This window comes from Poecilia formosa, unplaced genomic scaffold, assembly GCF_000485575.1.
Source record: "Poecilia formosa unplaced genomic scaffold, Poecilia_formosa-5.1.2 Scaffold92, whole genome shotgun sequence".
Taxonomy (NCBI): domain Eukaryota; kingdom Metazoa; phylum Chordata; class Actinopteri; order Cyprinodontiformes; family Poeciliidae; genus Poecilia; species Poecilia formosa.
In genome coordinates, this window is record NW_006800031.1 from 1,875,797 (window position 1) to 1,897,366 (window position 21,570).

General features: G+C 36.5%; 1 protein-coding gene across 1 annotated transcript in view; it reads right to left on the minus strand.

Moving 5' to 3' along the window:
- Nucleotides 1-3,546: 3,546 nt before the first annotated feature.
- tmem8b (transmembrane protein 8B) overlaps nt 3,547-21,570 on the minus strand; it is a 51,110-nt gene continuing 33,086 nt past the window's right edge. The window contains exons 11-13 of the mRNA XM_007557884.2: nt 18,105-18,251; nt 10,894-11,010; nt 3,547-6,488 (exon numbers count right to left, since the gene is read on the minus strand). Of these exons, the coding sequence (XP_007557946.2) occupies nt 6,153-6,488; nt 10,894-11,010; nt 18,105-18,251 (600 nt within the window). The 3' untranslated portion in view covers nt 3,547-6,152. The remainder of the gene's footprint in view (nt 6,489-10,893; nt 11,011-18,104; nt 18,252-21,570) is intronic.

The following is a 21,570-nucleotide window of genomic DNA, read 5'->3' on the forward strand; positions in this document are numbered from 1 at the left end:
TGAGAGAAAATAAAGATTATTCCTATTTCTGCACTACTGTGTTCATAAAGAATGACAGAAACCTTTGAGACCACCTTTAATAAGTCAAGGAGAATAAAATCTATTCAATCTTATTCCGTGGAGGAAGCAGTTCAGTTCTGCTGTTACTGAACAGGAGAAGCCTTTTTTCTCCACCACCAGTTTTAGCCACACTCTAACTGAGTGAAGCAAAAAAAAGTCTAATAAAAGCTCGGCTACAGATCTGCAACACTTTGAGAACAATCGCCTGCCATGTAGTCACCCTGCTGCGATGTCGCACGTGCATTGCTTGTTTTTTGTAAGCCCATAGTGGCAGGTTTTGTGCAGTAGATCAATCATATCAAACACAAAGCAAATAAAAAAAAAATGCTTGTTTGGAAGCAGAGTCATAGTTTACGAACTTCTCTGTAGCTTCTGTATTATTAGCCACCCATTACCCTATTGAGACCATGTCTTCCTCAAGGCCAAAGTCAAATCGATTAAACATCCCAATACTGGTCTGGCTGAACAGAAAATTGAAACAATTAAACATGGTTTATTGAATATAAGATCTTTCTCTTCAAATAAATGATTAGTTAATGACTTAAGGATAATCATATTGGTGTATTTAGTCTCAAAGACACCTGGCTGCAGCAAGAGGAGTATGTTCATCTAAATTAGTCAACTTCTTCTAATTAATTTAAATGTTCACATTCCTGGGAGAGGAGGAGTAGCAACCATCTTTCAGTCAGATTTATTGATTAGTCCCAGGCCAATTAATAGCTACAAATCTTTTGAATTGTTTCTCTCATTCAGATTGCAAGGCCCTCAAACCACTTCCGCTTATTGTTTTGTGTCATTCACCAGGCACTCACTCTCAATTTTTAGATCAGTTTTCTGATTTCTTATTTAAATTAGTGTTAAAGAGTGAAAAAGTATATACAGTGGGGATTTTAACATTCATGCTGACGCTGGAAGTGATAGCCTAAATGTAGACTCAGTTGGTTTTATTCAAAACATCCACAAACTTTAGAAAACTTTTGGACTAATTTAAACTAAATCAGTTTGTATGAATTAATTGAACAGACTTTTCTTTTTCTGTAAAGTGACTTAAAATGACATGTTATGAATTTATGCTATATAAATAAACTAAATTGAATTGAATTCTTGTTTTATTAACATAGAATCTGAATACTTTTCTTAAGGGCTGTTGTCTCAAACTCTTTGCCGAGAGACAACCTTTACAGTACATGTCTCTCAGCTTCAGCACACAAAATGTGAAATCTGCTTTTCTCCAAAACCGTATGAGAAAGTGAGAGTGCTTTTCCAAAGCAATGGTTATACAGATTTTTGTAACAATAGACAGTCCCACAATGCAGTTCCAAATAATATGGTATCATCCATGTACACATATTAGTGTTGCTGGCCTCAAGAGTGACTTTCCTTCAAATACTCAAATTATATGTAGTCAATATATATATATATTTGTTTCATCCTTTAAATTAGTTTTCTGGCTCTATTATTTCTTTGTCTTCTGGTTTTGCCCAGGAATTTAATCCATGTAGATTAAGCATACTACTTTTGGAGCATTATTCCTGCAATAATACAAAATCAGATGAACATGTGGAAGCCAGTATGTAAAACACCATGAAACAAGTCAAGTATTATTATATACTTGTATTTTGACCCCATGTATTGTATCATGTATACTCTGAAGCCCATTCGTTCAAACTCAAATCAGTAGAAAATATTGAAACGTAAACTGTCCAGCTGAAAACGCTCTCGTGGTGTCAGGCTGTTTTTGAGGAATATTGTATGTTTGAGAAGAACCCATGAATACAAACAAGGTGTTTGCTTGGATTTTATGTGATGTTTAACTACATAAATATCCCCTGTTTGAAATTTTAATATGTGGAACCTTGTCATCTGGGTCTGATTTGTCTCATTAGGCACAGCAACAAGCCTTTTATTTGTGCCAAGGGGTGCGCTCTCCATTTGAGATATTGAGTTTTGTATTACAGGAATTCCCATTACTTTGCTTTTTATGGACATCACTGAGAAATAAAAATATATAAAAAGTATTCATATTTATATTTTGATCCGATTGAGAGATCTGACTTTATTTTTTTGGATTTTCCATTGTCTCCTTTGTTATTAACATAATCATTTCAGAGATACATCTTCAATTATTTGCTTGCATTGAAAAGAAATAGCAAAGAGGGCTAATTTGCATTTCTTTTTGATGAACATATGAAAGCAAAATTGTGTGGGATGCTACTTGTGGTTAATATGTAATCCTCTGTAAATTAAAATACTACAAATGATATCAAGGTATGATTCATCAAAATTTTATGAAAGGCATAAGGCTTTTAGCATTGCTCATATGGCCTCTTTCTTATTAAAGGCTAAAGCCATACACTGCTTACAGATTTGTGAAGGGGAGAAAATATCTGCAGATAGAGGAAAACAGTAAATATAAGGACTTTGTTTGGCCTCGTGTGACCTGATTCTGTCATGTTTTCAAAGCTGAATAGGCAAACACAGGGCAAAAATCTGGTGTAATTAGCTGCAGTGGTGGTGGAGTAATCCTGCATCTTATTCCGGGAAGAACTTCTTTGCTTACAAAAGCAAAAAGAAAAAGGATGCTATTTATTCTGGCTGATTAGTATGCATGTGTGTGACTTATTCATAGCTTTGGATTTAAATACTTGCTAAATTATTTTAAAAAAAAGAACCCTAACATTGATTTTTTTTTTCGTTTTACAATTTTTATTATTCTAATAGGAATAGACTGACATTTTTGGCAAATGCACTCATCTACTTTATTGCAGAGGGAAATCGATACCGCTCCAGCATTTGCTTGTTTGTTAAATTTGAAACTATGGCAACCATACCTCTAAAGATTTTTATTTGTTCTGTCTAACCAGCTCAAACCGAGCTGAGCCGTTTCCCCTCGTTTCCAACCTTTTGTTCTCGGCTAAAAGATTTTTTTTTTTTTTTAAAGCTGTAGCTGTTAACATTGTGAGAGCAACGGCAGTCCCTCTATAACATGAAAGAGGGTGAGTACGATTTCCCAAATGTCAAACTATACCTTCAACAGCAATCGTTTCCTCCATGTGTGACATCAAGTCCAGGTACAGTCACCGCTTACCTTGTGCATTGCTAAAATAATAAATCCTTTCAGCCTTCCTGAAACACTCTCGTAACTATCTGGTGCGCACAGGGAAATGATGGATCACACCGAGGGGGAACATAGCAGAGACTCATAAAAGTCTCACAACTCTGCTTTTTCTTCCAAAAGGAAGGAAAAAAAAGCCACATATCGACAGCATTCTCTGGAACTGCCTTGAATCTGTTGCTTGTATAGAAGAATTATTTATCTCCACTCCTGCTCTATTCCTGAGAGGATGCCGTTGACAGCATTTCATCCCACTGTCTGAGAACCACTGGCTTCCATTAGGGCCAAGAATGGCAACGTGATGTCTTAGTGAGAGATTTCACCAGTTGTGCAGTGTTTAAAAGCTTTGAGAGCAGCAAAGTGATACCGAGGCAAAGAAAGAAAACATTTATTGTTCATGAATGTGGTGTCACAGAGGTCCTGTCAGAAAAAGAGTGGCGAGGAAAGGTCTACGTCTGAGGTCTCTTAAAAGAATAGTCTGTTGTTTTTGAAGCATTGCTTTGAGGAGTAGGTAAGAGTAGTCATCATCTTAAGTGGTCAAAACACAAATCATTATCAGTTTGGAGAATCAACTTAAAATTCTCACGAGGGAGCCGAGCTGAAAGATTTCCAGAGAATATTTCCACTATGCATACAAATGCAAATCCCTACATTTTTAAAATAGTTTCTTGAAAATGTTTGCATGTTTAACCCCTGTGTGTTAAGTGTTTGTGGCATGATGTTTTGCAAAGAAACAGCAGCGTCTGCAAAGGATTGTTCACAATGTATGATAGGATGATAAGAAAAAAAAATGCTGGATAAACTGATTAGAATTATATTTGGAGTATACCAAGGGATATTTTCTCTGCTTGACTGTATAAAAAAGCAATGCAAATTTTAAGAAATTCAATTTTAACAAATTTCCAGAAAAGTAGTATTTTGACTTGAATATTTGGACATTTTCTTTTTGAGAACATTTTCGTAATCCAGTATTTTATTTTTTTTATTGTAATATGCCTTTTATACTGCTAATGCATGTCTGAACTCCTTGGAAAACAAAAACTTACTAATTTGTGATACAACTATCTCATGAATTTTCTAAACAACTTCAAAACTATTTATCAAACATTAAATTGTGATCAGAATTTTACAAACTTAAAAGTCACTGATTACATGGATTATTGCTGATTACAAAACAAAACTGTTGTAAAAGTTAATTATTCTCCAATAATGTGCTAATTAGAGTTCTGGAAACATGACAGAGCAGTAACAAAATGTTTGACTGCTTTAGCATTTTTATGTGGTGCCAGATATTCCCTCTGGAAACCTTCATGGCCAAAAGTCCCCCATGAGACTCCAATGGACTCACATATTTAATTTCCCTGCCTTTACAGAAAAAAAATAACAATTGTTTTCTGTATTGTTAACATTTCATTTGAAAGAAAAGTAGCTATATTCTCCTATTCTACTGGATTCCATCATATTCAGGTGTGTAGCCACATGAGTCTCAATGGGATAATAAGTTAGAGGAGGGCATGTAGGTTGTTGTGCTTCATTTTGAAATGAAACAAATTTTTATCTGGATTGAAACGTGAAATAATAAAATGCATTCTGTGAAATGTAAAGTCTGGTGTAGGCATGCATCACTTGTGTAATGGCCCATTACAAATATTCCATGTGTACTGATGAAATGTGCCAAATCAGTTGCGGAGTTAGAGTAGAGCAAGTTATATTGTTTTACAGGATGTTTTCCCCATACTCAGTGCCATGACTATCTTGGTGAAAATGTAATGCTTTACTGTAGATCAAAGGTTTAATGAATTGATTAGAACATTGGTCCAAGTTCCCTGCTGTGTCAGTAACCGCAGGTATTCAACATGACAAAGTTAAACCATCAGTGCAGACAGTTTCTGCATCATGTAACATTTAGTAATGTTATCTCTCCATTGCTGTATCACTGGTGAAGAATATATATCAATGAATTTGCAGTGGTGAAAATATGCTGTATACACTGGAGGTCAGAGTTGTGACATGTCCAAACAATAACTATGGCATTATGACTACACATGCTGCAGTTTCACATAATTACAAATCTGAATCCAAGGTAAATATGTGTGACAGTGTGAAAAACATATTTTTCACTATTTGCCAGAATCGGAACTGATGGGAAATTGACCATAACGGCTCTTCCTCCTATAAGAAAATTTTTCAGTAATTCTTCAACTGAGGTCCCTCAGAATGCATTTAGCTGTTGGTAAGATGTTGACGAGTACACCTTACAACCTCATTAACAAAAAAATAAATAAATAAAAAATCTATCCTTTTAAGTATTCCTGCCTTTTTCTTCTCCTTAAGGAGGTTTGGTATTTTTTTTTTCCTCTAACAACACTCAGCACATTTGTGTAAAAGTGATACATTGCATTTGCAAAAGACAGTCTAACATTCCACATGACAGCTAGGTTTTACATTTGTGATGCCCATTGTTGTTATAAAAATTTACAGACTAACATTTTTGTGTCTCAGTGCAAAAGATATATCTTAAAAGAATTTCAGAAAAGCCGTGCCCTTGGTAAACGTCCATCTATGTCCACCGTTTACCAGCAACCCGTACCTTCCTTCCCACACTACAGCTCTCGGCCTGCTTACAAGACCAGCAATAAATAACCAACAGAAGCAGATTTACAGTCACCGTCAGATAGCAGCAGTGTTTCAGCTTTGACTTTAAATACATATTCACAAGCAACACTGTGTCACTATACACCCACAATTCATCAGAACTTCAACTATAGATAATAATTACATACTGATCATAATTACCATGACCATTACAACAGAAAAAAAAAAAATTTCAGTGTCACATTAGGATTTAAGTATTTACATTTTTTTTTTCTTCTTCCTCTTTTTAAAGTTCTGTGGCTTAATTTCCATGTGTGAATTTCTGCAGTAAAAGAAGGCAATGAAGTGTCTCTAAGGTAAAAAGTAGTGAACGTGGAGTTTATCAGCTGGTACAGATGCTGTTGATGGTTATGATGCCTGGGTCCACCAGGCCCAGTTCCTCGTGTTCGTTCACGCACAGCTGATAGCCGCAGCCCCGCTTGCGCTTCAGCGGGGTCACCTTGGCGTCTGGCTTGGCGCGAGGCGGCAAAAGGAAGCCCACGCTCCCTGCGATCAGCATGTGCCATATGCTGTGGATGTAGAAGTAGTTCTCCTCCGTCTCCACGAAGGCGTACAGAGCCACAGCGGATGTGGCGATCATGGTGCCGGGGAACAGGAAGAAGACCCAGCGCTTCCAGGTGGGCGGGTAGCAGCGCCGGCGGCGGATGGTGCGCACAGTCTGATAGGATCACCAAACAAAGCATGTCAGTGCTGCTGTAAGCTTTACCCAGAATTATGTTCAGAATATACCGAGTCATATTTGGTGTCTTTTTTTATTTTAAATATAATGCTGGCATGAATCTACGAAAAGCCACAAATATTCATTCAAATTACTAAAATTAAATCTTTATTTAAAAAAAGAAGCATTTTTACAATAAAACTAAAACACAGAAAAATCTTGTCCATCTTCCTTTCTGTGTTAGTTTCAATTATATAGAAAATATTAGATTATTTCACATCATATGGAAAAGAAAGTCTGCAGATTAAGCTATGCTATATAAAAACATACATTCTCACTCATGTCACACCTAAGCATTTCATGTCAGGTGCGCATGATTAGACCGTCTCTACTTTTGTCCTGTTTAAATCTTTTACGTTTGGTTTGCTCCTGACTGTTGAGGTGAGAGTGAACTGCACATGTTTATCTTTTTATTTGACGAGTGCAAAGAGGAAACTTTACTCTCTCAGAAAAACGTGAAGGCTAGATTGATGTCTGAAAGATAGAACTCAAAACTTTCGGAATAATGATCATTAGGCAGGTGAGTCAGAATTATTTGGACCTCAAAACTAAGAACATGTCTGTCGAGAACCTCGTGTCAGCTGTGAAACATAGAGCTGCAGCAGAACCTGCTCAAGTAACTATTGTGGAAAATGCCTAAGCATGGCACAAAAAAGCATAAACAGACTTGTTAATATCCATATTTATTTCTTTTCATGTAGAGTGGGCAATTCTGAGACAGGTCATGGGAGTTGGAGCTCGCACATAATTAAAGTAGGATTTTAGATAAGGACAGTTCTAACTTGAGGAGCTGAGGGACAGTGATTTTTTAATAATCTCCACTTGTGTTATTCTGAGGGTTTTGTATTCCTCACCACGTGCATCAGACTGATCAGCAGATGGATTTGACTTGTTACTCAGTCTCTTATCTATCCTGTCATGTATCCTCATGTTTTGTTTTGCAGTAACTGGATACGGTGTCTCTGTTTGTTTTAATCAACAGATTGTGCTCATTTGTTCCCAGAAGCGCCACAATCACAGCACAAAAACACTTCAACATTTCATTTCACTCCATCTCTATTTTCATCAGCTCCTGAGCACTGATTACTTGGATTTCTTAAAGATCTTCCAGAAAATGTTACCGTGAAGAACGGCGATGTTATCAAGGGAAATGCGCGCTCTACATTAGACGCAAAAATAATTACAAATACTCTTGCAGAAAATGGCTGTGATTAAATTATTATGCAGAATACAGTTTAGATTGAAGACTAATAATCTGTGTGAAGTGAAAAACAAAATGTATTTTAGCTGTTCAGTTCCCTTCTGTGCTGCAATGCATTTTTTTTTTTTTTTTGTTAAAGCAAACAATTCTAAACTGGGAGAGTCTTTTCACCCTCCAGTCAAAGACTTCATTTAGTTTGGAGAAATAGGGATATTTTGGAACTGACTGATCGGAACCGCTCCCCTTCCTCTTACTGCTAATGACACCCCTACGCAGCGGCAGCAGCAGACGCTCTGTGCCCTCCGCTTCACTGATCTAATTTGGTGGTGTCTGGGAGCATTCAGAATGCCAAGCTTTGCAGAAACATGACAAGCTGAAATGAAAGGGCTCTTGTAGAGAACGCGTGGCGCTCAATCCGAGAGGCGCAGCGCGGAGGGAAGACTGTTGAAATGCAGACGTTCTCAGCTGAACAGCCTATAAATTATTAATTGTCAAGTAATCAAAGCAGTTGCACAGGTTTATCTTTAAATCCTGCGACATTAGCAGTAGATCCAAGTAAGTTTCTTTTTTTTTTCTTTTTCTTTTTTTTTTTAAGAAGTTGCTGTGAGGAGTTCAGTTTTGTAGCTAATTTTCATTTGTCAGGGAAAGATTAGAAATGCTGTCTCAGAGTTTAGACTTTTATTATGTTGAGCTTGTCATAATACACAAAAAGCTAATGCTTGGAGTTTGTATTTGTTAAATTGCACATGACAACATGACATTTATAATTAAATTACAAATCTGCCAGTGCCTACAGAAAATTGACTGAAAAGAGGAATCTACTAGTGTTTGGTAAACCAGTAAATCAACCTTTTAAGAAAGATTTTAAAGCACAGGAGTCTTTACAGTATACAGTTTTCTTATGGCATATTATATAAATTATCTGTGTTTAGCTTTAATTCATTTACACCTGCATTATGTACACCTGCAGGCAGAGCAAAGCTGTGCTTTTGTTTTTGACTGGCTCCACAGGGACCTCTCTGGTTTTGTCATTCAAACAGATATGCTAGAGATGCGGGATGCAAACATCCAATGTTGCCAAGTCATTAAGCTTGTTGCTATATACAGCAAGTACTCAGACACCTCTGGCAACCAATTTACGAAACAGCAACTAGTGACCTGGTGTATTTTTGGACTCTGGTACGAACGCTTAGTCTCTTATCAAGAAGAAACAGCTGCTGCCATGGGTTGCTACCTCATTTCAAAGCACTCACAGGTGGCCCAGTCTTCATGCAGCTGCTCTGCTTTAGCGCTACCAACAATAAAGAAAACCTTTGGATTTTAAGCAAAATCAAAAGCAGCATGTTTCTGTGCTTTCCGTGTCTCTTAGATTTTTTAAAATGACTCCAGTGGGATTATAATCAGCTGATGAGCTGGACTGATACAACTGGAGCGCTCACCAGTGTACCTTCACACCGAAACAGACGATGTTCAGCCGAAATAAGCAGGACCAAATGTAGCAGCAGCTGCTGTGAAACTGCCGAGATTCAACATCAGATTTGAACTGCCAGAGTGATCCAAGTTTATGTCAATAACTGCTGACAACATTAATGTGCAGTAATGAAATGTATTCCAGAGATCATACACATACAGTCATCAACATTGTAAGATGCTGGACACTTACAGTGCTCATTGTAGGTAAAAGAAATTTGAAAATCTACAAATTAGTATATTTCTAGTCTCTTTTGCTGGCCGTGTGCTGGGAAAAAGGAAGGAGGCTTTGAATTTAATTTAAAGAAGCATTTTCTCAAGAATCAACAAAGGAACATTTATTTGTAGCTCTATGCATATTACAGAAGTTATTTACTCAATGTCTGTAAATGACTTCTGCTTGGTATTCCCACTGTTTGTCTGCAATTTCATTGTCTTTCTGACAATGACAATAAATTCTTCTGAATCTCCTGTTGGTTCCATGAGACCACCAGATAGTAATGCATTTAAAGATATGACTCAATTATTGTTTGATGTAGTCAAGTTGTGAAGTAGAATACATGATAATGGATCGGTTTTAGTTTTAGATCAGCGTTTATTGGACTTTTGTAGAAACAGATAATTACCAAATTATATGGAGAGAGGTATGAATGTTAAGGAACAATCACAATCTACACTAAATCTCAAATAGATGTATTAACTTTCAATGTTTTTGGTAATTTGTTTTGCATTGAAAAATAATATCAGATTTTGTTTTGGATTATAATAATGCTTTGTCCTCTTTATGCTCAAACACAAGTCTTTGCAGGGAAGATTTAAACACTCTTCTAGTTTCAAGGGATCCTTCAGCAAACAGTAAACTAACTCTCATAAATGAAACTCCTACATTTTATTCAACACTTGTTTTTTTTTTCTCCATGGAAACAACAAACTTGTTTTCAGACTCACATCTAGAGAGGTTGGTGTTAAAGGCTCTATGTTTTTTTTTTTTTTCCAAGAATCCTCCCTGAAAGACTATTATTTTTATCTTCTCAGTTCAGGGAGCACATTATGACTCGAAGAGTCAGTGAAAGTACACGCAGAGTTATAATGGAACTACAAGCCATGACTAATACCCCACAGGCAGAAAAACTTTTAAAGCCTCTTCCATGCTAATATAAACTAGCTATGTTGGTCAGAAACTCTAGTTTTTATCCACACACACACACACACACGTGTTCTAGTCCTCAATTGGCTTACATGATAGATTAAATGCTTTAACACCTTCTAGCACATGGAACATTAGGAGGACAGCGCAGAAAACACGTTTCTTCTGCATGTTTGAACCAGCGCGGCTTTGAATGTTAAGCACAGATGCGTTGAAATAATTGTCTTTCATCCTCTGGGAAAACCTCTTTGTAATGCATTCAGAGCTGTGTAGATAACTGTGAATCTGAAAGACGGGATTCAAACTGTGCGGCTTTCAGAAATTCTTTTCAACAAATAACTTTATATAAAGCATTACTTGAAGTAGTTTAAGGCAGCTTTTAAAATCCCTTAAAAAAAAGAAGACACCTTCACCCATCTGATCACATCTATTTTAGAATTTTCCCCCAAGTGCAATGAAATCTAATGGGGAAATTAACTTGATTTAATGAGAAATGGCCTGAATCTGAGCAGAGGAAATCCCGTTACCCATGCTACAGCCATTATGCCCAGCGCGAACAGGCTAGGTCCCAGCAGGTTCCACAGACCGTGACGGTCCAGCTGCAGAGCCATGGACAGAGACATCGCCCCCAGCAGATACAGCACCTTCACAGGATAGAAAAAAACAAACACACACACTGATCAATAACTGTCCCCCATAAACACTGTTCAAATCATCTCATCACCAATAAATACAAGGATGATTGTGTAGTGAGGCAAAAGCACGTCTCCTATTATTGATTGGTCTGAATTGTATTTTTTTTTTTTTTTTTTTTTGTTAAGTTTAAAGAGTAAATGGACTGGCACTAACGTTACATCCACACAGTCACACTAACTATAAAAGACTAGAACTCCACTGTCCTACAGTACATTGTGACAACTGAAACAGCATGATATTTATTTTAGGATTTATAATGCTAATGAAACATTTGTTCAAGAGTTTCTGCCGTGTTTCTGTAAAATTCGTCAAATTTTTCAAAACCATCATCAATAAAGGGATTCGCTTCCATCTCTGCTGTGGTTGCACAGTGTAACCTTGGAGGCTTGGAGGACAATTTGCTCAACCTTGTTTTAGTAATTTAATCTCTGGAGTAATGTGGCGTCTCTCGTAATGTTTTATATCTTTCTGTCTTTATCAAGTTTTAATTAAATTTTTTAAAATTCTGGTATAAATTACCTGATCATGGACATAAATGTCAAATTTTGGGCTCTGAATAATGCCTTCAAACATTTCTTTTTCAGTAGTGGGACTAAAATAAATCACACAATTTAAGGAATGTTTAGAGGCAAGAATTAGATTTGAGATACAGAAGTCACACACTTTTCATAGCCATCAAACACCTGAGCCAATTCTAGATGGAGATCTGAATTCTCTTTTGGTCAAACATTTTAGGCTCACTTAAAATTGTTTCCTGGCCCTGACTTTTTAAACATAGCCCACAATTTTAACCGCCAGTTCAACACCCTTAATGTTAATCTGCTTCGGAGAAACCAAAAACTGTTCTGATGGCGAATTGTTGTTCTGTTTGATAGCCAATTCTTTCTAATTTTAATCTAGCAGACCCAATATATCACCATAAGACGACAGGAAAGTTGTTCGGAAGATGGAAATCAATCCGCAAACCTCTAAGGTCCAAACCCATCATAAACTACTGCCAGTATTTACAGAGAAGTGAGTGTAGCATCGCCAAGGACATTTCTAAATTTGAAGCTGGCCGCATGGGAAAGCTAAATGTTTCTGGAGAAAAGTTTTATGGTAGTTTTATGGTACGGAGAGAAAGACTGGGGTGTTGGTTACGATGAAACTTCAGATATGGCACCAACCTCAACCCAACTGAGAATGTATCAACTACGATTAAATGTCAGGTTTGTAAGACAGAGTAAACCAGAGTAAACTCTACCTTATCCGATTAGAAAAGTGGCTACAAAAAGTGTGTTTCTTTCAAATTTGGTAAGGCAAACCTATTTATATAATTATTTGTAAACTGTATTGAAGTATGTTGGTTAGATTACAATTTCAAACTTGTTTGTTTTTCAAATATCACTAATGTGAGTGATGGTATCATTTGGAATAAAATAAATATTCAAAATTAATGTGAAATTTATCTAGGTGATGCATCTGGTCATTTTTTTGTGTTGATGTGGTACATTTTATATTTTTGAAATTGTTAGTTACCTACAGACAATAACCAATTTTCACAGAGATAAAGAAAATGATTAAATGTCTTGTCAGTTTGCTTCATCAGAGAGGCATTGACTTTTACCAAGTTGAGGCCAAACCCCAAAGCTCCTTTTGAAGAACCTAAAAAAATGAAAAAATGTACAAGGCTGTGAGAGTGGACGGCACAAAACAGTAGAAATAAAATATGAACACTAAGCCCCATGCAATAGACAGTAAACGTTGTTTTTTTATTCTTGTTTACCCCAATTCACAATTCAAGATAAAGCCACAAGATAACAAAGAGATAAAATGAGAGTAGGGGGGGGAAAAAATCAATATGTTGTATACACAGGCTTCAGGAAGACTTTAGCCTGCATTCTTGTGTCTGGTGGACAATGTGAGGAGAAACCAGGGAGTTTGGAGCTGGGAGGGGATGACCTGCCTGCAGGAGAATACGACTAATTGACACAGACCAAGGAGAAAAGGAGCTTTGCGGTGCAGCCTGAGGACTCTGTGCAGCCCGATCATCAGTCATACCGCGCTGCTGGATCATACAGAGGTGCCCAAAAAATGCATGCATTGTATACAGGCATGAATGCTCTGATGCTCATAGGCAAGGCTTTTTTTTTTACTATAATGAATCATTATCAGTCACTGTGACAGATGAGCTAAAGCAAACTCCTGTCCTCTGGTGTTAGCCTATTTTTATCAGCAACCCATATTTTCATGCCTCGCAATGTACAGTAACATGTTCTGATGTGTGTGCGTGTGAATTAAATGGCACTGCAAGAGTACACTGCCTTACTGGGCAAACCATGTTCCAAAGTCAGTTAAAATTTAATAAGTGGGAACATGGACAGCACAGGTTTCAGGCTAATCACATTATTTATTAAATGTAGGGTCATGGAGCTAATTAAGAATTTAATAATGTTAGACACCTTGTGTGTAACCTTTGGTAGGTCGTTGCTCTGATTTTATTGGTTTTGCATGCTCTTTTGACCTGCTTCCATTATTGGCTACTATGACTTAACAGAGCTGATTTGTTGAGCTCTTTAAGAATAATCACAGAGTGTCTGCATGAGATGTATTGTAGCAGTTTTTTTTTGTTTTTTTTTTTTTGCTTCAACTCGAAGATATTTTTACCAGAAATTACAGTAAATTTATATAATTTGCATGCTCTTGAAAAGCTGTGAGCCTGGAGTTTCAGGAACTCCTTTGTATTCTACTTCCAAGAAGAAGTCAATCTTTCTTCTAAGGTTTTAATGGTCTTGAGAGATATTTTAAGGTTTAGCTAAGGTCTTCTGTTTGGACTTCAGTTGCTTTTTAATATTTAATCATCAGCCCAGGCTTTTCTGTAGGAATGATTACCAGTTTGATCAGCTGATTTAATTGCTTTGAAGTTTTGTCTTTTCGAACCCTTGTAATTTTGTTATTTGAGTACATAAAACAAGGTGTCTGCCTCAGGGCATTTTGGATTAACTTTGTTGTGCACTTAGGTTAAAAAATGATACATTAATTTAATCTGGTAATTTTCTGCTGCAAGATTTTCTGCACCGTTTTCTGACTTCCAAAATATCTACCGGTCAGGGGTCATTATCTCTTACATTTTTACCCAATATATCCTTGAAGAGAATTGTAAACAACCAAATCATAAGCTTAAGCTTTTTTCTTGTTATCTATGTTCATAATTCATTAATAACCCAGTATGACGATCACAAATAAAAAATACTTACACATAATTTAGAACAAAATATATACCATGATCAAGATGATTTTATGCAAATAGAAAGTTACAATTATTCCTCCTGCTGCTGAAATGACATATATTAGAACATTTGTAGTAATAACATCATTTTAATCATTGTCATATTAGGGTAATGTTTACATCTTTTATACTCTAATGAGATTGCAGCAAAGATCTTAAATAAAGATGCGCTAAAGGTAGAGATTTTTTGAAATAAACACTTATTTCAAGTAATCTGTTTTGTGATGCAAAATATTTGCACAGTACTGTTTTATCAATAACAGACCTGATAGGCGAATGAAGAAACACAAGATGCAAAGACTGATGGAAATCAGATCATCTGGCTAATTTTCTCTAATTATTAATTATTCATGCATCGTTGTAAAAAGGTCACCAAATAATGTAGTCACAACAATCTTTTTATTACTCCAACAAAGATAACTATTATTTTCCTTCATATTAATAATACTGACTAGTAACCTTTAGCAAAGTGAGATTAACAAATGACCCAGAGTGCTTTCTGTTTGCAGACTGGTAAGATATTCTGCTGACAAATTTGTAGGAACTTTTAAGGCTTTGTGAATCTCATATGAGCTGCACACACACATGGACGCAATCAGAAAATGAAAGGTCCTTTACCCTCTACTGCTGCGGCAGTCCTAGACATAGATAAACACACACACACACACGCACACACACACACAAACACGCACACACACACACACACGCACGCACACGCACACACACACACACACGTTTGCGTGGCTATCTTTGTGGGGACTTTCCATTGACTTCCGTTCATTTCTACAGCCTAAACCTGACCTTTACCCTTTTCGTAACCCTAACCATCACATACCTAACCCTATCCCTAACCAAAACTCAATTCATACCTTAGTCCTAAATCTGACCCCTGACCCAAAAACAGGGTTTCCCCTTGTGGGGACCAGGTTCCGGTCCCCACAAGGAGCAATTGGTCCCCACAACGTAGTATATGTCAGGAAACTCGTCCCCACAAGGTATTACAAACAAACGCACACACGCACACCCACAAACACACACATTGTCTCTTTTCAAGTACACAAGCGTGCACGGTTCCTCTTGCCAGTCCTGACATGTGCGATTTGATTAGTGGCTGAATACTGCAGAACTAAGCAAAAATGAAAACCCGAGAGGACAGCAGATGTTCATACTTTCCCCCTGCTCACATCTCCCCGTCTCACCACCTCCAGCCTCCGCCCCCACCGCCCTGCGTTTCTCTGTCTCATTTATAGACAGGGACACACATTTACACTCACACTTTTCTGCTCCATATTGGTGTGCAGCCAGGGGGTGACCCAGGGAGAAGGTGCACCTGTTAGTGTTTATTCTCTGCAATATGTCAACAAGCCGAGAATTTAGAGCCACACTACGCAGATTCTAACACGACTGATCTTTTAATTTATAACTAAGAACGGAAGCATATGCGAGATTTGTCTATACACAGCTCTAGACAACTCTAATCTCTCTTTGTTCTGGGTTTTATTCGTCTCATCACTCATTGACACAGCAAGACAACACGAGTGGAGTGTATTGCTATCCAAGGTCTGATTACAGATACCTGGCCATTTCTATCTGTCCAAAAATAATTGTTATTTTAAGGAACGACTGCTTGTTTCAGTAAATACCTGAGCCAATTAGAACATCTAGAGCTGATGAAAATTGGGAATGCTCCATGATGTATGTGAAGATTTTTATTTAAAATGATGTAATACAGGATATCTGAAAAATATGAATAGAAGCATCAAAACAGAGAAGAAAGGCACGGACTTGTTACCAGTGTCAAGATACACAGCATTTTTCAACCAAAATGTGTTTAAATGAAACTTTAAATGAAATGTTAGACAAAGGGCCAAACTGACTGCAGCTTGCTCTGCTTGCATGGAGCATAGAGTAATGTAGCATTGCCCCACCCTTGCCTAATAGCAAATAGACTACCAGTAAGCTATAACAAGGTAGATTACACATTTCTCTTCCTTAAAAAAAACAATTCCTTCATTAGATTTTTTTTTAATAAATGAATTTTAATAACTTAAGACTAAATGTGTTTTCAAGCAGGCTTGAAAACACATTTAGTTTTGAAGCCAGATTTTATGGCCATCAAGCTATGTCAACCCAGGTTTTACCCATTACAAAAAGTAATAAAAATGGAATAATGTTTTGCACAGCAGGCACTTTGAAAATATAAGACCAGTCTATAAGTATGATATATACTTATAGACTTATATACTATAAGTATAGACTGAGGTAGAGAGAATTATGTTTAGTTGTATTTCAGAGCAAACAAATATTTTCACCTCAAGAGCAAAGTTAGATGTGTACAAACTGTTGCCTCCATTAAATCAGAACTGAAAATGTTGCCGTTTACTTCAAGTTACCATTCAGTGCATAAGTGTTTTTATTGGATCATTTTAATCATGTCTAACCTATTTATGGACTCGAAATATGCAATTTTATAAATTTTTATGTGATGTATATTATGGTTTTTAATCTACTTTGTGTTTAAAGTGCGGCTCTCTTATCGATGTTTCTTTATTTTTTAAATTACCTTCAGCATGAATGGTGGTATACAAATGAACCCACTTTTCTGCTTTGACTTGCCGTACTATTCACACAGAACTAGACTGAAGGTAGACTGATGCATACACTGAAGTGATGTCAAAGAATCCTTATTACAAGATTGTTACAGCAATTCGTATCAGGCAGACAGATATGCTGTGGGGGCGTAAAAAAAACTACGTCTGATCAATGGGAGAGGTTAAACTGATGTTTTTCTCCATTTTTAGCTCGCTGATTACATGGTGTGATAAATGACCCGCTTTTGGCTTCTCACTCATGAAGGTTTTACTGCACTTTTAGTAACTAGAGTCATTTTTTTCTTCATTAATGGTGTCGGTAGTCATTTTTATAAATGTGTGCTGTGTGTGGCAATGACACTCAAAACCCATTTAATGGACTGTCCTGTTGCGTCTCATTTTATTTGTCTAATTACAGAAGTAGCAGAAAAAGCTGTTGCCTGTATACACCTCTGCGTTTATAGACACATATCTTTTAACAATATTTTTTTGCATAAATGTCCCTGCACCAAATTAACAGTGAAAAACATTCTGCACCAAATTTGACAAAAAAGGAAAACTAGTCATTTAGGTCTGAGAAAACTTCCTGTACCAAACAAAAAATCTTTTTTTTTTGTAAGTATCAAATAAAAATGTTCGCAAAACCCATTTTCATAATTAGCATGAAAAGCTCATTGCTTAATTTAGGGACTTTAAAGCATTTGTTTTTAATCAGAACTGCTCAAAATTGTGAGTCAAAAAGATTAGATACTAGGAGAAGTGGCAGATGAGCATCAGCTTAATTTTATTTTATTTTATTTTCTAGGTATTGGGATTCTTATGTTAACCAAAAATGCATATAACTAACAGAAGACAAAACTAAATAACATTGTACCATCATTTACTTCCTTATAATTTACCCAAGTCCTCCTAATATTTTAAAGATGGTTTCACTTTCAGCAGTTTGATCAGATTATTATAAAAAAATATTTCAATCACATTCTATACACCGAGCAGTTCCCTTTATTTTATCGCAAACATTTGGTAGTGTTCTTGACATAGCATTTAAAACACAAAAGTTTTAAAACAGCATTTTCTTTCTTTTATGACAAGAAAGAAAAACATGTATTGACTGTTTAAGAGAAGCCAAGTTTCCATAAAATTACTTATTAGTTGATTACTTAGAAATACAGTGCAAACATACCTGCTTGATGATGGATTTTAGCCTTGCCATAGCAATAACTGTGACCCACACTGACATAAGGGACCCAAGGAAGTCACAAAACTGCAGAACGTCATACTCCATGATGCAAAAGACCACGATACCAGGCTGGTCACATGCATGGTAAAACTGTGGGAAGAGACAAAGAAGGCAGCTGTTACCCCATCAAATTTCTAGTTTTTGCTTTGCTTTTTTTAAGTTTGAATTACAGATTTATTTTTACTCTGTAGTTTTTAAATTTTATAACATACAGAAATTGACTTCATATCTCTTGATAGAACTAATGTCTAATAGACACACTCCACTTTCACAAAAGAAAAATCTAGAATGAACTGCTTTTCTGAAGCTCAACTTAAGTTCTTTGCCAGACTTAAAAAAACGTTTGCAAGGGAAATTGGACTGTAATTTATCAGCTTTTGTCAGCTTTTTGAAAAGGAATTTCTCCAGAGCATTGAAATGGAAGCTCCATCTAACCATATGGTTTCACTTCCTTAAAATAAATCTTTCTGCTGGGAAACTAACACAGCCTTTTGAAAGTATTCATGCCTCGTAAACATTTTTTTCCCACATTTCATCATGTTACAACCATAACCTCTAAGTAAATGGCATTGTGAATCAAATGTTAGAAATGATTTTCAATTATATTAAATTATTTGTTTATTTTTATAAAAATCTGAAAAATTTCAGAACCTTTCGGGGGGCATTTCTCTACCACTATTACGTTTTTGAAAAATCTTTGCTCCAAACTATTCTAGGCTGAAACAGATTGGATTCCAGGGTCAATATTATTTTTTTCAAGTCTCACCTCAGATTCTAATTAGGATTTAAAATTTGACTAGGATTACTTAGGATTTCAACTTTGACTAGGCCATTCTAATGCACTATAGATGCTTTGATCTAACCATTTTGTTGCAGCTGTTTAAAATGATAATTTAGCATCATGAATTCTTCCATCAGTTCTGACCAGCTCACGTCTCACTGCTGAATAATACCTTCTTCCACCTCTTTGAATTGTGTTTACAAATCAGGACAAATCAAAGACGTGAACTTTAAACTTCACTTTGTTTCTTATTCACGCTGTTTCATAAACTCCAAATGAGTCAATCTGTTGACCAGAACACTGTTAGTCATGCACTATGACTAACAGTGGTCTGGTCAACAGATTGACTCATCTGAGCTGTGAATCTCTGACAAACTTTCTGCAAGCCTAATGGCTACTTCTAGGATTTCAGTTTATTTTCTATAATCTTAATGTTCTTTAGATTTTTTCACAACCTTCTCCCTGACCTGTCTGCTGTGCTCCTTGGCCTTCATGATGCTGTTTGTTCACCAACATTGTTCTCTAGCAAACTTAAAGCCTTCACAGAAAAGCATCATTTATACTTTATTTATTTATGCAGGTGTTATGACTATTGACTCATGAATTGACTTTCAAACCTAATTGATTGCATTGGATTGTCTTTAGGAGTACCACATTGAGGCCAGTTGAAAGCAAATCATAGACATACTGTTTACACTTTTATTTGCAGGTTCACTGAAAACCATTATATTTTCACTTATTTTTTGCATTTGCATTTGTCCTTTCATACGGTTTTGTTTTCTTTTTAGAGACGCCCGTCTTATTTCTCACCAGAAACAAACTTCTTGGGTTAATAAAAATATTTTTAGATTTAAATCTGACAGAGGTATAAATAATTTTGTGCTCAACAGTATTCATTTCCTGTACAAACAAAGACTAGAGGGCCAATGTTGATTCAGATTTGTACTACCTGCTCTGAATGGCCACTCTACTAGCCTGTGAAGGACTCATAGAGAGCTTGTATCATCCACATGTCAGTTAGAAATGATGTTTTTTCCACTTATACAGATAAAACTCTAAAAAAGTAAAAAAAAAAGAAAAAAAAAAAATTCAATCCCATAACTTAAATCCCATTTTTCACTTAAATTGTGCCACATTTGGAAGGAAGTGCATTTGTAAGTTTATAAATGATACTGATCAAGTTCCAGTTGTTGTCAACACCAGTGCAATCAGGCTGCCAGCACAGGGTAGTCATGGCAGGCCTCCTAGCAGTCCTAAGGGACTGGGAATGCACTGTGTGTTTTGGATTCTCGGGGTAGAGAGCTGTCAGACACCCAGTAAACTGTAATCTGTACAAGACTGCCTACCGTTCCTGAGTGCTGACAGGGTGAGGAATTGGTCTTCATGTGGTGCTGTTTGTTTGGGCTGCTGGTTGTCACTGATCTTCCTCGCTATTTGAAACTTGTGCTTAAAATAATACTGTAACACTCGCTAAAGGTTGCCCTACAGCAAGGGGGTTGTATGAAGCCTTAAGGAGAATTTGATGAGGGGCCCATCTTTCTATTGACAGCATCACCACCACTAACAGTGTTTCAACAGATTTGGTAAAATCTGAGCGACTGAGCCATTTAATTGGCTGAGCCTAAAAGCAATCATGATGATTGGCTTTTTTTTTTTTGCTGCTGATATGTATTAGTTAAAAAACCAAGCTTCAACACAAAGAAAAAGTATTCAGATTGTCACTAGGCAGATTGTTATCTATGCTGAAACTGTGAAATCAAATTTAATCATTTTCTTTGTGAACAAATTGAAAATTTCAGATTTATGGTTCATGTTGAATTTCAAGCATTTATGGGAGGCCTCTGATAGTTTGGGGCCCTAAGCGGCAGGAATCACATTTGCTTTGTGCTGGCTCTGGCAGGGGTCTTGTCAAGATCAGTCCAACCTGACATGCTTGCAGCAAATGACAACTCATGTCTTTTTTAACAGGGTCCATGCTCACCAGAGCTGTTATCCAGGCTCTGATCAGGTACCTGCAGTAGCAGAACCCCAAGACAAGAGTCAACAGCAGAATGAGCAGTTTTACACTGACATAGGAGATCTGGCTTTTTTTTTTTATGGGTGCAACCTACATATTCAGCTCTGCTGCTCAATAGAAACATGAAAGAGAAAGTCATGTGTGAACTTCAAGGAGTGTAAGCCTGGCCATAAATTCCACCATACCTTTTGGAAATTATAAATAAATACTTTGAGCTTAAATTAATTTAGCTGGAGAAAGTTTGAAGGATACTGATTCAAAAAAGTAGCAGAGGAAGAAAGACCATTTTAATAATTGCAAGAAAGTCTTGGAAGCAAATCTACTTCTGGATATGCAACAGGTGAGCATAAACTGCATTGGATTATTAAGTGATTTGCAAATAATAAAATTCCATGTTGTGTAATTTGTTTTGCCCACTGAGCCTCATTTCTGAAACACATTTCCTGTTCTGGATGCTTTCATGCTTGTAACATTTATCACATATATATATATAAAAAAAAAAAAAAAAAAAATTCCCTTCTCACCCTCCGCGGGTGGTCTCTTTCATCCTCTTAGCTCGGGTCCTCTACCAGAGGCCTGGGAGCTTGAGGGTTCTGCGCAGTATCTTGGCT